At 66.3% G+C, this 15,851-nt stretch overlaps 3 protein-coding genes across 3 annotated transcripts; 1 reads left to right on the top strand and 2 right to left on the bottom strand.

The window, feature by feature from the left end:
• Nucleotides 1-330: 330 nt before the first annotated feature.
• POLD4 (DNA polymerase delta 4, accessory subunit) lies at nucleotides 331-1,485 on the top strand. The gene is made up of 3 exons (XM_058806922.1): nucleotides 331-645; nucleotides 725-836; nucleotides 915-1,485. The coding sequence occupies exons 1-3, from the start codon at nucleotides 399-401 to the stop codon at nucleotides 937-939; spliced, it is 384 nt and encodes a 127-aa protein (XP_058662905.1). The 5' UTR covers nucleotides 331-398; the 3' UTR covers nucleotides 940-1,485.
• Nucleotides 1,486-2,899: 1,414 nt separating this feature from the next.
• Nucleotides 2,900-7,954, bottom strand: SSH3 (slingshot protein phosphatase 3). Its single transcript, XM_058806917.1, has 14 exons — nucleotides 7,891-7,954; nucleotides 6,919-6,956; nucleotides 6,635-6,800; nucleotides 6,069-6,187; nucleotides 5,935-6,006; nucleotides 5,781-5,846; nucleotides 5,219-5,407; nucleotides 5,001-5,094; nucleotides 4,789-4,917; nucleotides 4,674-4,720; nucleotides 4,441-4,587; nucleotides 3,743-3,943; nucleotides 3,272-3,530; nucleotides 2,900-3,192 (listed from the first exon to the last, which is right to left on the bottom strand). Exons 1-14 carry the CDS (start codon nucleotides 7,939-7,941, stop codon nucleotides 2,998-3,000), a joined length of 1,773 nt encoding a protein of 590 aa, XP_058662900.1. The 5' UTR covers nucleotides 7,942-7,954; the 3' UTR covers nucleotides 2,900-2,997.
• A 788-nt stretch (nucleotides 7,955-8,742) lies between these two features.
• Nucleotides 8,743-14,775, bottom strand: ANKRD13D (ankyrin repeat domain 13D). Its single transcript, XM_058807141.1, has 15 exons — nucleotides 14,674-14,775; nucleotides 13,432-13,567; nucleotides 13,227-13,351; nucleotides 12,644-12,689; nucleotides 12,419-12,562; nucleotides 11,800-11,989; nucleotides 11,606-11,672; nucleotides 11,452-11,533; nucleotides 11,108-11,169; nucleotides 10,901-11,031; nucleotides 10,601-10,758; nucleotides 10,372-10,518; nucleotides 10,057-10,220; nucleotides 9,896-9,975; nucleotides 8,743-9,478 (listed from the first exon to the last, which is right to left on the bottom strand). The coding sequence occupies exons 1-15, from the start codon at nucleotides 14,761-14,763 to the stop codon at nucleotides 9,238-9,240; spliced, it is 1,863 nt and encodes a 620-aa protein (XP_058663124.1). The 5' UTR covers nucleotides 14,764-14,775; the 3' UTR covers nucleotides 8,743-9,237.
• Between the last annotated feature and the right edge of the window lie 1,076 nt (nucleotides 14,776-15,851).

The raw sequence follows: 15,851 nt of genomic DNA, 5'->3' as shown, positions 1-15,851 counted from the left end.
CACAAATGGGAGGTGGCATTGCCTGGGGTGACAGTCACTGACTCGAGTGACAGTGCCAGGGGAGCAGGGGACACTGGGATGGAGGTGACAGTGCCCTCGAGGTGACAAGAACTGTCGAGGGGGTGACAGTGCGGCTGCTGGCAGGGAGAGCATGGGGAGGTGACAGCACCCGGGGACAGCCGGGGGGTGCCGAGCGGGGCGGGGGACAGGGGACACTGCAAGAGTGGCCGAAGGCGGCAGCGGCCGAAGGTGGCAGCGGCCGAGGCGCCCATGGCCGGCGGCCCAGGCCGGCCCCGCCGCTTCCGCCCGGCCGCGGGCAGGGGCGGGTCCCTGCCGCCGGTTCCCGGTACTGGCGGGTCCCGCCCGGTTCCCGGTAGCGGCGGGGCCCTGCCAGCTCCATGTCGCGCAGGGCCATGGAGCAGCCCCGGCGCATCACCGACTCCTTCCCGCGGCGGCGGCGGCGGCGGGGCCCGGGGCGGCCCCCGGGCCGGCTCAAGGACAGGAAGGACAAGGACCAGGACCAGGACAAGGCGCAGCTGAAGGTGCGGGACTGTCCCCGCGGCCCCTCGCAGCCCCCCCTGGACCCGGCGCTCATGGAGATGTTGCGGCGCTTCGACCTCGCCTGGGAGTACGGACCCTGCAGCGGTGAGCGCCCCCGGTTCCCCCGCTTGTCCCGGTGGTCCCGGGCTCCCCCCGGCCCCGCTGAGCCCCCGGTATCCCGCAGGTATCACCCGCCTGCAGCGCTGGGAGCGGGCACAAGAGCTGGGGCTGAGCCCCCCCGGGCCCATCCGTGACGCCCTCCTGGAGCACCGCGACAACCCCGATGTCACCTACAGGTGGGTGTGGGATAGGCTGGGATGGGCTGGCATGGGATGGCACCTGCCCTCCCCGCTGACCCCGCTGTGTCCCCACAGCCTGTGGCACGAGTACGAGCTCTGAGCGGCCGCGCCAAGGGAGCAGAGAAACCATTCCCGACACCCCCAGACCCTATTGCAGGGACCCCGGGTGGATTAAAGCTGGTGTGAGCGAAGGAAGGGGTGCCGTGTGCTGTCTGGGGGGCACGGGGTGGGGTGAAGCCCTTGGGGTGCAGGGGGAGGGCAGGGAGTTGCATCCCCCCTAAAAAAAGCCAGGTGGGGTGTCCATCTCACAGTTTGATGTCACTCAGCTGGGACTCAGGGAGAAAAATGTGTTCTTGGGTGGAGAAAGGGAGGTGGGATTTTTTCCCCCAGGAATGGGGTGAAAAAATGAAGAATGAGGTATAAAATCAGCTTAAAGTGAGCTCAGGGGGCTGTGGATCGCGGGGATGTCCTGCAGTGGGGTGGGAAGAGTGTCCTGTGGGATTCATGTGTTTAATAGCCCAAATCAGCAGCTTTGCTGTGTGCAGAATCAAAAATAACAGCATGTGTCTGTTAATTATTCAAGTTATCAATGACTTAATTCACCAGCTCTTTCTGTTGTTTCATCAATAAAATAAATTGTTTCTATCTGTGGTGGGTCTAGCTTTGATTAAATGCTACTGCACCCACTAGAATGTATTTACTTATTTTTTCTTGATTGCTTTGATGCTTTTTATCAGCTTTAATTTTGGGGATAGGGATGTTTATATGGTGGACTTTAATCGATAGTTTTTTATCTTGGTAGTGACATATTTTTAATTTTTAGCAGTTTTAATTGTTTTTTTTAATGCTGCTAATTAGTATTTTTAAATTTTTCTAGCTATCCTCACAGAGTACTGGTTACTATTTATGAATTAGTGTAGAGGTAGAGTTTTGGCTGCAATGGAGCACTGGAGCCAGCAGTAATTTGAGATGAGGTGGGATAAAGTGGGATGGGGTGGGATGGGTGGGGGGTCACTCAGAACTCCCATCCCACTCGCACTGCAGACTCCTGACCCTCTGGATTGCATTATCCAGCTGGATCTGGTCCTGCTGTTGGAGCTGCAGTCCCTTGGATATCTTCTACAGACAGGACATAATTCCTCTGCTGGGCACAGGATGGAGGTGCTTAGGAAATCTCCCAAAAATAAGCATCCTACACCCAGCCAACCCAGGGCTGTGCCCTCCTGGTGGGAAGAAGGAGGGAGATTCCCACTCTCCTTCCTTGGCAGAGGGTCAGTCCCAGCCTGGTGGGTGTCCCAGGAAAGGGGGAAGTGTCTGGGATGGCTCCAGCTGCAAGAACAGCCCTGGGAGATGGAAATGGACAGCAGCAGCCTCAGGGACAACTTCCAGCCAGGAACCTCCTTCCCTGGGAGGGTTTAGGTGGAATTTTAGGAAGAAATTCCTCTCTGTGAGGGTGGTGAGGCCATGGCACAGATTGCCCAGAGAAGCTGTGGCTGCCCCAGGCTTGGGAGTGTCCAGGCCCTTGTTCAAAGGAGCATAAAGTAACCTCGGCTAGTGGAAGGTGTCCTGTGGGCCAGGGGTGACAACATGGAGGGACACCATTGTGGGAGGGGGCTGACACTATCTCAGGGAGAGGCGGGGGGAGCACCTGGCTTTCCCCTCCACCACAGCCACAGCGAGCTGTGAGCTCTCTGTGTGCTTCAGTCCTCGGGACTGCCCCGGTCCCGCTTCCAGCCCCGAGTCCAGCTCAGGCCTAGGCCGCGGCGGTTGCCATGGCAACTCGGAAGTTGTGATCCTCGCGCAAAGGCCGCCGGGAGTTGTAGTTCCCCCGTGCCGCACAAAATGGCGCCGCTGGGTCCCTGTGCCCGCCCGGTGTCCCCAGAGCGTTCACTCCGGTCCCTACTGACAGCAGCCCACCCTCCAGGTGCTCAAGGGTCACAAAGCCACCAGGGGCTGCCATTTCCACGCTTTATTGCCAGTGCAGGAGCAGTGTCGGTGTTTGTGTGCGTGGGGCTGGGGCAGAGGCACGTCCCAGCCCCAGGGTGCGGGCAGGCCGTGGGCGGGGCGTTCCGGCTCTCTGGCCACGCCCACATGCGTAGGCCACGCCCATCCCCTTGTTGCTATGGCAGTGAGTAGGTCCTGTCTCATGCCTCCCAAATTAAGGCGTGGGTTCATCTGTGTGGGCGTGGCCGGGTGCATGGGTGTGGCCCTGGGTGTGGTCATCACTATGGGTGTGGTCACAAAACGGGGCGGGGCCACCATCCAGGCTGGCCTGGCGCACCACGCGGCGCGGGCGGGACGAGGGTCGGGACCTCGGGGAGGGACCCTCTGCTTCCTCCGAGGCCTCAAACACCTGATGGGGGACAGTGGGGTCATGCCATGCTGCTGTCACCCCACAGCTGGACTCCCATTCTGCCCTGACCCCTGCTCACCTCCCTGGCCAGGGGCTCCCCCAGCGGCTCCAGGGGCTCGGGGTTTTCCAGCAGGCTGATGCTCCGCATGACAGAGCACAGGGAGATGCGGGGACGCCGGGAGGTCCCCAGCAGCCCCCCTGCAGCTGCCTCCTCCTCAGAGGGCTGTGGGGACACCAGCGGGGAGCACAGCGGGGACAGGCCACTCGTGTCCCTTGCGGTGTCCTCCTCGGGGTGCGGCACCTCGGCCACCCGGGGCTCCCACAGGCTGCTGTGCCGGCTGCCACAGAGCTGTCAATCAGTACCTGGCCACTCCCCCTGCTGGGAGCCACACCCCCTCGGCTGGGTGGGGCTCCCACGGGCTCCTCCCCCACAAAATGTCCCACATCTTTCCAGGTAGGGCATGGGCACTGAAGCCCTGCCCACCCACACAAAGAGGTTTGGTCACAACAGGCCCCACCCAGGTGTCCCCACCCATGTGTCCCCACTCACCTGGCGCTCAGGATGCCCTGGTAGAAGTCGAGCTGGCGCATGAAGCCGGGGTTGGGCAGGACGCCGGGCCGGCAGTGCCGGACGTGCCGCAGCGCCCGCTCCAGGGGCCACCCGAACTCCTTCATGGCGTAGGCCAGCACCGTGGCGGCCGAGCGGCTCAGCCCCATGCGGCAGTGCACCAGCGCCCGGCCTCCCGCCGCCCTGCGGCACCCGCCGCTGGCACCACGGCACCGGGCACTCGGGGACACCGTGTCCGCTGGGCTCCCAGTGTCCCCGAGGTGTCCCAGTGTCCCCGAGGTGTCCCAGGGTCCCCAGGATCCTCCAGCCATCCCAGTGTCCCCAGAGCTCTCCATGTCCCCAGCCATCCCAGTGTCCCCAGAGCTCCCCATATCCCCAGCCATTCCAATGTCCCCAGAGCTCCCCATATCCCCAGCCATTCCAATGTCCCCAGAGCTCCCAGGATCCTCTAGCCATCCCAGTGTCCCCAGAGCTCCCAGCATCCTCCAGCCATCCCAGTGTCTCCAGGGCTCCCCGTATCCCCAGCCATTCCAATGTCTCCAGAGCTCCCAGTGTCCCCAGCCACCCACTGCTCCCCAGCATCCCATGCCCCAGCACCTCAAAACCTCTCCCTGTGTCCCCCTCTCCCCCGCCCCACCTCCAGCCCCTGTGCCCCTGGTGTCCCCCGGGGTGTCACTGACCGGACACGGGAGAGGAAGAGGAAGGTGTCGTTCCAGTGGGGCAGGAGCTCGGCCGCCTCCTCGTCGTACACCCGCACATTCATGTACGTGAACAGTGCTGGGAAGAAGTTGTCAATCTCCCGCGCCACGTTCAGGATGTGGGTGACCCTGTGGGGACACGAGTGACACCCCCGGGGTGGCCTGTGGTGACCCCACGATGGTGCTACCCCACAGCGGTGCCACGTTGTGCTCACCTATTCTGCTGCAGCTCCTCCAGGTTGGCCGCGTTCCACTCAGAGCCCTGCGTGGTGACAGCGGTGAGGGGAGGGGACAGTGCCACCCGCCCTGCCCGCCGTGCCCGCTGCCCACCAGGAAGAGGTGCGGGAAGACGCGGGAAGGCCGATCCATCTGCGCCAGCACCAGCAGCATCTCGTTGTCAATGAAGTCCTTGTGCTCGGCCAGGCTGTGCCCCGTGCGCCGCTCCAGCTCCTCCCGCACCTGGGCGCCACGATGGGTGAGGGATGGCCCTGCCAGCCCGCCCTGTCCTCAGCACACCCTGCTGCCACCCCGATGCCACCCACCTCCTTGGAGGTGACGTTCTCCAGGTCGGCGGTGGCCATCACCTCCCGCAGCAGCGCCCGCACCGCCTGCTCCGACAGCTCCGGCATGGCTGGCCTGCCACCAGCACCGGCACAACCGTGTCACTGCTGTCCCCTGCCCCACCCGGGCCACGCCCTGCCAGGCGCGGCAGTGATTGGCCAGCGGATGCAGGGTGTGGCGAGGCGTGGCGGGAGCTTACCGGAGGGGCGTGGGCGAGGCGGGGCGCACGGACTCGAGGTCGGCCATGGCCAGCCACTCGTTGAGGCAGCTCTGCTCGGAGCCCAGCGCCGCCGCGTAGCCGCGGGCCCAGGCCAGCGCGGGGCCGCCGGGGATGTGCCCGCCGCGGGCCGCGTCCTCGCAGGCGCGGTGCAGCTCCTGCAGCGCGGCCCTGCCGCACAGCACCTGCCACCCTGCGCTGCCACCGCCTCCCCGGTGCCACCCCCACCGCTGTGTCCCCCTCACTGGCTGTTCCCAGCGTGTGGGTGCCCCCCAAGCCCTTCCCAGCTCCTTCCCCGTGACTGTGGCCATGATGATACCCACATCGCCTGTGCCCAGGATGGTGACAGCACCCCTTGTGTCCCCAGCAGTGCCACATCCCCCATGTCCATTGTGCAGCTGAGATCCCCTGTGCCCCTGGCAGTGCCCGTGCCCCCAGTCCCCGAGGTGGTGCCCACCCCCGTGGTGCTCCCCATGCCACCCACACCCCCCCGTGCCCAGGGTGGTCCCCACGTCCCCCGTGGTCACGCCCAGGCCCTGCTCACCACATGGTCTGCACAGAGATGGGCTTGAAGATGCGTGTCTCTCCCCCTGATGTCACGCTGAACCCCCTGGGCATCAGGGGGACACACATAGGTCAGAGTGGGCACCCCGACCCCTCTAACTCTCTCTCTGTCCCAAAATTCCTTTCTCCCTTACCCGTCGCCATCGAGGAACACCTGGGTGTCGCTCCAGAGGGGCAGCACCATGCCCAGGGTGCAGCGGCTGGCCCTGAGGCAAGCAGGGGTCAGGGGGTGCCGACGCCTCCCCGGGCCCCCCCGCACCCCGCTCACCCCTCGTGGGCGAAATCCACTCCCAGCAGCGCCGTCTCCGCCTCGGCTCCCGCCTCCTCCGGCCGCACCAGCAGCAGGTACCGCACCCGCCGCGGCCTCGCCGACTCCAGCCGCACCGCCTGCCGGAATGGCGGGAATCCCGGGGGATCTGCCCCTTCCCAGGGCTCCCAGGGACCGGGGAGGAGCACCGCGCTGGGCCGTATCCCCTCCTCATCACTTCCCATTCCATCCCCATCCCATCCCACCCCATCTCTATCACATTCCCCCCTCCTCGATGCTACTGCTTCCCATTATCCCCATCCCATCCTATCTACTCCCCATCCCTATTGCATTCCCATACCCTTCCTTCCCATCCTGTCCCCACCTTCATTCCAACCCATCCCCATCCCCATCTTGTCCCTGCTCCTGTCCCCATCCATCTCTTTCCCTGTCCCCATCCTGTCCCTGCTCCTGTCCCCATCCATCTCTTTCCCTGTCCCCATCCTGTCCCCGCTCCTGACCCCATCCATCTCTTTCCCTGTCCCCACGCCATTCCCGTGTTCCTGGAGGGTGGATCCGTGTCCTACCAGCCGGATGGCGTCCTGAGGGCGCAGCAGCTGCATCATGAGGTGCAGGTGCCGCTCCTGCTGTCCCGGGGCCTGGCAGGGGGGCTCGGCCGGGGGGGGCTCGGCCGGGGGGGGCTCCTCGGCAGGCAGGAGCCGCGCAGCCCCCTTGACCATGACGAAGCTCTGCCTGGGGGGCAGGAGGGTCCTGAGCACCCGGGGCACCCCCAGAGTGCTCCCCCAAGGGGGGAACTGTGTCCCCATCCCCCCCAGTGTCCCCCACGCTGAGGTTTTGGAGCCCCTCTCACCGTCGCTGCAGCTGGCCGCGTCTGGGAGCATCTTCCTCCTGCAAATTGGGAGGCAGTTCCAGGGGGAAATGTGACCCCAGGCTCGGGGGTCCCACAAGCCCCCGCCAGCAGGGACACCGCAGTCCAGTGACCCCCGAAACCCACGAAATAGCGTGGGACCCAGCGGGGACATAGGGACCATTTGGGGGTCACACTGTGGAGATGGATCCCTGGGGACCCCCTCGGGATGGCGGGGGGGTGTCTCATCCCTGTGCCCCTCATCCCTGGCTGGGTGAAAGCGCTGCAAGGAGGGCCTGGGATGAACACCCAGAAAGGCCCAGTGGTCATGGAGGGGGGGCACTAGGGGACACCGGGACAAGGAAGGGACTGGGAGAGGTGGCAAACTGAGTGGGAGCAGCTTGGGACAAACACCCCCATCCACACTCCATATTCCTCCCTCAGCTGTGGGGAAACCCCAGCCGGGAGCACAGGAAACACCAAGGCGTGCTGGGGGCAGCCCCGCTCCCGGTAAACTCCCAGCAAAGTCCCATCGGAAGCGCCTGGGGTGACCCCGCACCGGGAGCGACCGGAGCAACCTTCACCGTCCGGCCCGAGCTGGCACCCCCGGGACGGCGGCACCTTCCGCGCCGGGACCTTCCGGAGCTCCGGGAACCCCGGGGTCACTCCGGGACCCCCCGCCCGACAAAGCCCCGCGCAGCCCGCACTCCCGGCACCAGGATCCCCGGAGCGGCCCATTTCCCCGGGGCACCGGGACCCGCAGCAGCTCCGGGAACGGCAGGAGCTCCGGGACACCCCGGTCCGTCCCGTACCCTCGCACCGGGGCCCCCGCGGCTCGGGGCCAGCCCGCACCGGCTCGGGGCCAGCCCGCACTCCCCCGGGGGCCCCCGTGCCAGCCCGCACCGGGACCTCCCGGGTCGCACCGGGACCCCCCGCCCGTCCCCGCCGGGATGCGCCGTCCGGTGCCGCACTCACCGCGGGGCCGCCGGCGGAGCCCCCCGCCCGCCGCACCGTCACCAGCGCCATGCCCCGCCGCGCCGCCCCCCCGCACCAGGAAGCGCCGCCGCTGCCCCGCCCGGACGGGAACGAGAACGGGAGCGGGAGCGGGCACAGCCGCGGGCACGTCCCGGCACGGCACGGCACGGCTCCCCCCGCCACGGGAACGCCGCGGCTGCGACCCCCGGAGCGGCCCCCGGGCCCCACATCCGTGCGGGCAAGGCAGGATTGACCCTCCAGCACGAGACACCCCCGGATCCTCCAAAAGTGGGGACCATCTGAGGGTCCCTGGCTCTTGAGACCCTCCCCCAGGCGCCCTGAACGTGTGATGCCTTCCCCGGATCCCCAGAAACTGTGGATCCCCTGAGGGACACGGCACTGGGAACATTCCAGGTTTCAGCCTATGGGAATACCCCGTGTCCCCAGCAGCTCACCCCCAAAGAGCCCCTTGTGACCCCACGGGTCCCCAGCCAAGCCCCCTTCCCTGGGCAGGGGTCTTTTCCCATGTAATATAAACAAAATAAACCATTCCTTGGGCCAGGAATGGGGGCACAGGCCCAGATTTGGGGTGAGCTGAGGAGGAGCAGCCCACTAGTGCCACCCACACCCTCACTGGATGAGCCCCATCACCTGAGCCCCACCCCAGCTGCAGGATCCATCCCTTTTCCCAGGCCCCACCCCTGGGACACCCCACCCATGACGCCCCAGGCACGGACACACGTGTGTATATATATATATAATATATGTATATGTATATGTACAGACATTCGGGGCCCCCCTGCCCCCCCACTGCCCCAAAGGATGAGGCCTGGGGGTCCCCCAGCAGTCCCCCCCAACACTGCAGTGCCTTAAAATAGGGGTCACCTGCATCCCACGGGGACCCCCGGGTCCGTCCTGCCCCCCATGGGTCACAGTACAACACCAAAGAGGAGGGGTTCCCTAGGGAGGGCTCTGGGCACAGGTGAGGGTCCCTGGGCTGAGGTTTGAGCCTGGCGGGAGAAGAGCCCTGGATTGGGGGTCCCGGGGGTAGGAGGATCCCTGGATCAAATCCCCTGTGGGGGGCTGTACCCACATCAGGGGGGTCCCCATCACGGGGGGGCCGTCCCGGCACCGGCTGCTCCCCAGGCAGGGCTGTGCCCGCCCCGGGCCAGCCTGGTGTGGGACAGCGCCCGCACCGGGGTGTCCCCTGCCTGGAGTGTCCCTATCCCTGCAAGGGGTGTCCCCACGTGGGACATCTGCGTCCGTGCGTGGGCTGACCCCACATGGGACATCCCGGTCCCCGCGTGGGACGTCCCCGTGCCGGCGTGCAGCGCCCCGGGGCGGGCGCTACTTCTCGGTGAGGGAGAGGCGCAGGATGCGCTGCAGCTCCTCATCCTCCTCGCGCCGCCGCCGCTCCCGCTCCTCCTGCTCGCGCTCCGACAGCGCCATGGCCAGCCGCAGCTGCTCCGCGAAGCTGCCGTACCCGGGCGGGCCCGGGGGGCTCCCGCCGCCCGCTCCCGGGGGGCTCCCGGCGGCCGGGGGCTCCGTACTGGGCCCCGCCTGCAGCAGCATGCTCTCCTGCAGCGCCCTGGGCAGGGGACAGCAGCGGGGACAAACCCGTGTCACGGCAGCCACACCCGTGTCATGGGAGCCACACCCCTGTCATGGCAGCCACACCCCCTCTGGCACACCTCTGCCCCACCCCTGGAGGCCACACCTCCTTCACAGCCCTTAAATGGCCTGGAGAGCAATGCCCCGCCCCACATGCCCCACCCAGCGGTTAGCCACGCCCATTATGGCCACACCCTTTGGGCAGCAAGAAGCTCCTCCCTTTCAGCCCCTCCCCTGGCCACACCCGGACACCTTTAGCCCCTGCCCCTCTAACCCCATGGACCCTGTACCTGCCCCACCCCGACACCTTTCACCCCTGCCCCTCCCATCTCGGCCCCGCCCAGGTGAGGTGGGTGTGGCGCCCCAGGCCACGCCCCCACTGATGGAACCTCACCTTTCCAGCTGCAGGTCCTCATCATAGGGCGGCGGCTCTGCGCCAGGGCGGGTGTTGGTCAGCGCCTCCCAGATGGTCACCTGTGGGGTGTGGCCATGCGTTAGGGGTGTGCCCAGGTGTGTGTGGGGCGTGTCCAGGTAAGGAAGGGGGCGTGGCCGCACCTGGTCGGTCTCGGTGCCGGCGTCCAGCAGGCTCTGCTGGATGGCGAACTGCAGCAGGTCGTCGTCCTCGTCGCGCAGGGGCTCGCTGCGCCCCGCGCCCAGCACCGTGTACCCCGCCGGCACCTCGAACACGCCCGCCTCCACCTCGCACGGGAACGGCCACGCTGCCACGCACGGTGAACCATCAGCACCGCCCACGGCTGTCCCCGTGGCACCCCATGGTGCCCCACAGCACCCCACGGCATGCCGTGACACCCCGCAGCCACCCCGCTCCGTATCCATGGAATCCCAGCCCTCCTGGCCCCCCAGGCTCACCTCTGGGCCCCGAGGGCTGGGTGCCGGGGGGGTGGGCGCTGGGGGGCTCCTGGGGGGCGCAGATCCGCACGGAGCCCAGGGGCTGGTCACAGCCACACAGGTTGCTGAAGGTGATGCGGGCGTTGAGCACGTGGAACAGGGGGATCTCTGTGGGTACAGGCGCCAGCTGAGGCCCCATGAACTCCTGCCCCTGTTAATCCTGCCCCAAATGGAAGTTTTTCCCTCTCACCGATCTTGACGGGGAAGCCAGGGGGCAGCTTGAGGGTGATGAAGTCGCGCAGTTTGGCGAAGTGGGCGTTGGAGATGGCCATGAGGTCGATGATGGGCGTCACCTGCTCCGCCAGCGACAGCGGGTGCTGCTCGCACAGCCACAGCGTCGCCTTGAACCTGCCCAGGCACCACCGTGGGCACGGGGACTGCCAGGGCCACCAGCACCACCCCTGTGTGCCACCGCCCTGGCCACACCCCCGAGGTAGACAGTGACATGGCCCCCGAGGACTCTGTCCCCACCCCGGGATGGCGGCCTCACCTCTGCACCTTGCTGGACATCTCGATGGGGCGCCCGATGTTGCGGGTCTCCAGGTCAAAGTGGGGGTCGAAGTACTCCTCGGGGGTGATGGCCGTGGGGTTGGTGGGGCTGGCAGCCTGCAGGACGGGTGCCTGAGGGGACAGCAGCACCGCTCAGCCCCCCTGGACACCCCCAGTGTCCCCAGGGACCCCCGGGATGGCCACTCACCCCGTTGTGGGTGCCGTGCTGCTGCGCGATGCCCAGGAAGGAGTGGAAGGGGGTCTTGGAGCCTGGGGGGAGAAGGGGGTGCAGGGTGAGGTGTGGGCAGTGGGCAGTGGGAAGGACTCCCAGGGCTGTCACCGGTCACACCCCTCATGGGTGGCAGACTCCACGCTGTCCCATGCCTGTCACATTATACCCACAGTTTCCCACAGCTGACATGTCACACCCAGAGTGTCCCACAGCTGACATGTCACACCCACAGTGTCCCACACCTGACACCCGTGCCACCCAGGAAAGGCAGCGTGTCCCCACTGTGTACAGGCCCCCTGATTGGCTGACAGGGCTGTCACCTTTGCTGCGTGACTTGTCCTGGTCGGAGAGATGCTCCGTCCTGGTCTTGGTGACCAGCTCCACGTTGCTGGCACTGTACACCTGCGTGGGGACACCGTCAGGCCTGCCACACTCTGGGCTGTCCTCCGTGTCCCCCCCAGTCTCTGTGCTCACCTTGGCCTCGTAGCCACTGACCACCTCCATCTTCTCTGAGCGCCAGCCCCAGATCCCAGACTTGTTCCTGGGGGAGCAGGGAGGCCTCACTCACCCTCTTGCACCAGCACTTCCTTCCCCTTCGCCCACGCTTCCCCCTTGCATGGCCCCTGCTCACTGACACCTCCCCTTCCCTCCTTCCCTCCCCTCTGCACCTCTCGAAGGCGATGTTCCGGGTGTCCAGGTGTGTGGACACGATGGGCGAGGTGAGCCGGCCGGCCACGTGCTCCTCGCTGGGCTGCATGGCCGCCAGCAGCAGCTCGGGCTCGTGCAGGGCCAGCGCCAGCGTCTCCGTGTACACCACCTGCTTGTCGTGGTCCACCTCCATCACCACGGCCCCCTCGTCTGCGTGGGGACACCCAGGGCTCAGCTCCATGTGACAACACCAGGCCTGGGGGACACTGGGGGGCTGGGGGGATTGGGGGTCCCTCGTACATGCAGGAGCTGAGGTGGTTCCCTCAGGGAGAATTAAGGTTTCCTTGGGGAATTGGGGGTCCCTGGTAAAAGAACTGAGGTGTTCCCCTTGGGAGGGGGTAACTGGAATCTCACATGGTCCCTAGAGGGGATCTGGGAGTATTTATAGTGCAGAGGGTCTGGAGGATCTCCAGGGAAGTCCCTATATGGAATCTGGGGTGTTTACAGGGCTGCACTTATAGCGCAGGGGGTCTGTGGCTCCCCACAAAGACTAGAGGCCCCCAGGGAATCCAGCCAGGGGTGCAGAGGGTCTGGGGGCTCCCCAGGCTGACAGAGGGCCCGCGGGGGGCTGGAGCTGACCTTCCCCCTTGAAGATGTAGCTGCGGCGGCCGCGCTGCCACGTCATGTGCTCGAAGCCCAGCAGGGTGGTGTCCACCCGCAGGCTCTCGCCGCGCTTCCACACGCGGTACACGTCGCTGGGACACACCTTGGACACCAGGGGCACTGCGGGCACAGGGACACGTCAGCCTCGCGGCTGGGGGGCCCTGGGGACCCCCTTCCCCTTCCCAGCCCAGCCACGCTCACCCCAGCTGGTGAACTCCCACTTCATCTCCACGTAGAAGTCGGATGCCTGGAAGGGATGAGGAGAACGGTGGGGGATGTGGAGGGGCTGGGGACTCCCTGATAGGGTCACTGGGGAAGGGGGGAGTCTGGGGAGAAGGGATGGGGGTTCCTATTGGGGTCCTGGGTAGAGATCAGAGAGAGTGGGGCCATTAGTGCAGGTCCACAGGGAAGGATATGCAGTGAGTCCCAGAGGATAAGGATAAGCAGGGGGTCCCCAGGGAAAGAATGGAGTCAATGAGAGCTTCTAAGGAGAATTTGGGGTCCCTTCTCAGATCACTGAGGATGTGGGAAGTCTGGAGAGCAGGGGTGGGGATCCCTATTGGGGTCCTGGGTGCGGATCAGGACAATGTGAGGAAGTGGGGTTGGATAGGCAAGGTGTCCCTGGGGAAAGAATGGGGTCATGGAGGAGACAGGGGCTCCTGGGGAGACTTGGGGGGTCTCTGCTGGAGTCACTGGCGAGGTGGGGAGTCTGGAGCCAAGGGATGAGGCTGGTGGGTGTCCCTGGGGGTCTCTGGGGTGCAGGGTGCAGTTCTGGGGGCTCTACCCGCCGCAGTTTGCTGAGCAGCTCCGGGATGCCGGCAAGGCGCCGCGTCGCACGCTGGTAGTCACGGTACTGGAGCACCAGCTGCACCATCTCGGGGTCCCCTGTGCTCACCGCCTCCTGCAGCACTGGGGACACAGGGTGCCATCAGCTGGAGGCCACCCGCCGCCCCGGCTGGTGTCCCCAAGTCCCCGAGGTGTGCCTGTACCCGTCCATCCGTTGGCGTTCTCCCGGCCCACGTTGGCGTTGTGCCGCAGCAGCACCCGCACCGACTCCAGGTGGCCCAGGGACACGGCCAGCTCCAGCGGCGTGCGGCCACGCGGGTCTGTCAGCTCCACGTCGTGCTGCAAGGGTGCTGGGGTCACTGTCCCCTCCCCGTGCCACCCCAGTGCTCACCCTGTGTCCCCCATGCTCCCAAGGCCTTGTGCTCCCAGCCCCCCCTTCTCCCAGTGCAGCCAACCCCATCCCAGTGCTCCCAGCTGTTTCCAAGCCTTTGGTGCTACAGTCCCTTATTATCCCAGTGTCACCAGTCCTTCCAGTGCCACCAGTTCTTCCAGTGCTCCCAGTCCCCGAGTCCCAGTCTCCCTGGTACTCCCAGTCCCTACACCACTCCCAGTCTTGCTCCAGCACTCCCAGTTCCCCCAGATGCTCCAGTGCTGTCCCCTCTACTCAGTGCCGCCAGCTCCCTGTGCTCCCAGTCTTCCCAGCCTCCCTCCAGTTCCCCCAGTCCCCCGTGCCCCCAGTTTCCCCGGTGCTCCCAGCTCTCCCATCCCCTGCGCCCCACCTCCCCTAGTGCTCCCAGTCCCTCTGCAACGCTCCCAGTGCTCCCAGTGCCCGGTGTCCCCAGCCTTCCCTAACGCTCCCAGTCTCCCTCCAATGCTCCCAGTCCCCACAGTGCTCCCAATATCTCCCAGTGCTCCCAGTCCCTCAAGGGTCCCAGTCCCTGCAGTGATTCCAGTATATCCCAGTACCTCCCAGATGGTGCTCCCAGTACCTCCCAGTGCTCCCAGTACCTCCCAGTGCCCCTAGTCCCTCCAGGCTCCCTGTCCCTGCAGTGATCCCAGTATATCCCAGTGCTCCCAGTCCCCGTAATGATCCCAGTATCTCCCAGTCCCCATAGGGCTCCCAGTATATCCCAGTGCTCTCCGTCCCCGCAGCGCTCCCTGTATTTCCCAGTTCTCCCAGTCCCCATAGTGCTCCGAGTATCTCCCAGTGCTCCCGGTCCTTCCAGCCCTCCCAGCATCCCCCCTCCCCCCCCGCGCACAGCATTCCCGGTTTTCCCCAGCGCTCCCAGTCCCCCCCAGCATTCCCAGTCCCCCCCTCCCCGCGCTGCGGGCCCCGCCGTTCTCCCTCCCCTCCCCTCCCGCCCGCTCCCGTTCCCGGTGCCGGTGCGTGGGGGGTGCCCGCTCCCCGGCGCCGCTCCCGGTGCCGCTCCCGGCGCCGTTCCCACCGTCCCCGCGCGCAGGGCGCTGTCCAGCGCCTGGTGCCGGTTGTGCCAGACGAGCCGGTGCAGCGGGAAGGTCTCGGCGGGCCGGGCCATCCCGGCACCATGTCCCCGGGGCCGCCGGGGCGGACGGACCGGGCCGCAGCGCGGGGCCTGCCCGCAATGGCTGCGCGGGGGCGGCGGCGGCGCAGCGCGGCGGCGCGGGGCGGGGCCGCACCGGGCACCGGCAACCGGCAACCGGCAACCGGCAACCGGCAACAGGGAACAGGCAGCGGCACCGGGAACGGGAAACGGGGACGGCATCGCAGCCGGGAACGGGCACCGGCAAAGGGAGCGGAAAAAGGGAAGGGGCATTGGCACCGGGCACGGGAACGGCAAAGGGAGCGGGAACGGGGCGCCAGGAAGGGGAACAGGCGCCGGGCACGGGAATGGAATTGGCACTGGGCACGAGAACGGCAGCAGGAAAGGGAACGAGGGGTCGGGAGTGGGGCACCGGAAACGTTATCGGCACCGGGAATGGGAGCAGGCACCGGGAACGGCACCAGCACCGGCGATTGTGGGCACCGCCACTGCAGCAGCACCGGGAATGCGACTGGAACCGGCCCCGGACACAGCCTGGGGCTGCACTCTCTCGCACTCTCCCATCGGGGCTGAAACCAGGGACCCCCTGGCTCCTCGCTGATCCCCGGTACCGGGGTCTGATGGTGCCTGGCATCTGCTGCTGGGCACCCTGAGCACACACCCGGGGCTCCCTGACCCCCTTTACATCATAACATCAGTGGAGGGGTACCTGGTGTTCAGGACCGTCGTGCATCCCATCCCATCCCATCCCATCCCATCCCATCCCATCCCATCCCATCCCATCCCATCCCATCCCATCCCATCCCCAGGAATGCTGGAGCACCAGCCCGGCTGTGCCGCACCCTGACACGCTGCCCTCAGGCAGGGTGTGGGCAGGAGAGGTGGCATCTGCACTGCCTGGTGACAAGTGACATCCCTGGGGACAGAGCAGCAATGGGGGACACAACCTCCAGCAGCCCACGCTGGCCCAGGACCCCTATCCTGTGAAGCTTGGGGATGCTCCAGAATGTCCCCAAAGTGCTGGTGTGTCCACAGGGGGACAATCAGGAATCTCCCACACCACAGGAGGTGACAAGGACTCCATGCCACCCTCAGCGGGTGTG

The sequence above is a fragment of the Ammospiza caudacuta genome, chromosome 6, assembly GCF_027887145.1.
Source record: "Ammospiza caudacuta isolate bAmmCau1 chromosome 6, bAmmCau1.pri, whole genome shotgun sequence".
Classification (NCBI taxonomy): Eukaryota; Metazoa; Chordata; class Aves; order Passeriformes; family Passerellidae; genus Ammospiza; species Ammospiza caudacuta.
This window is presented reverse-complemented; position numbering and strand designations above follow the sequence as displayed.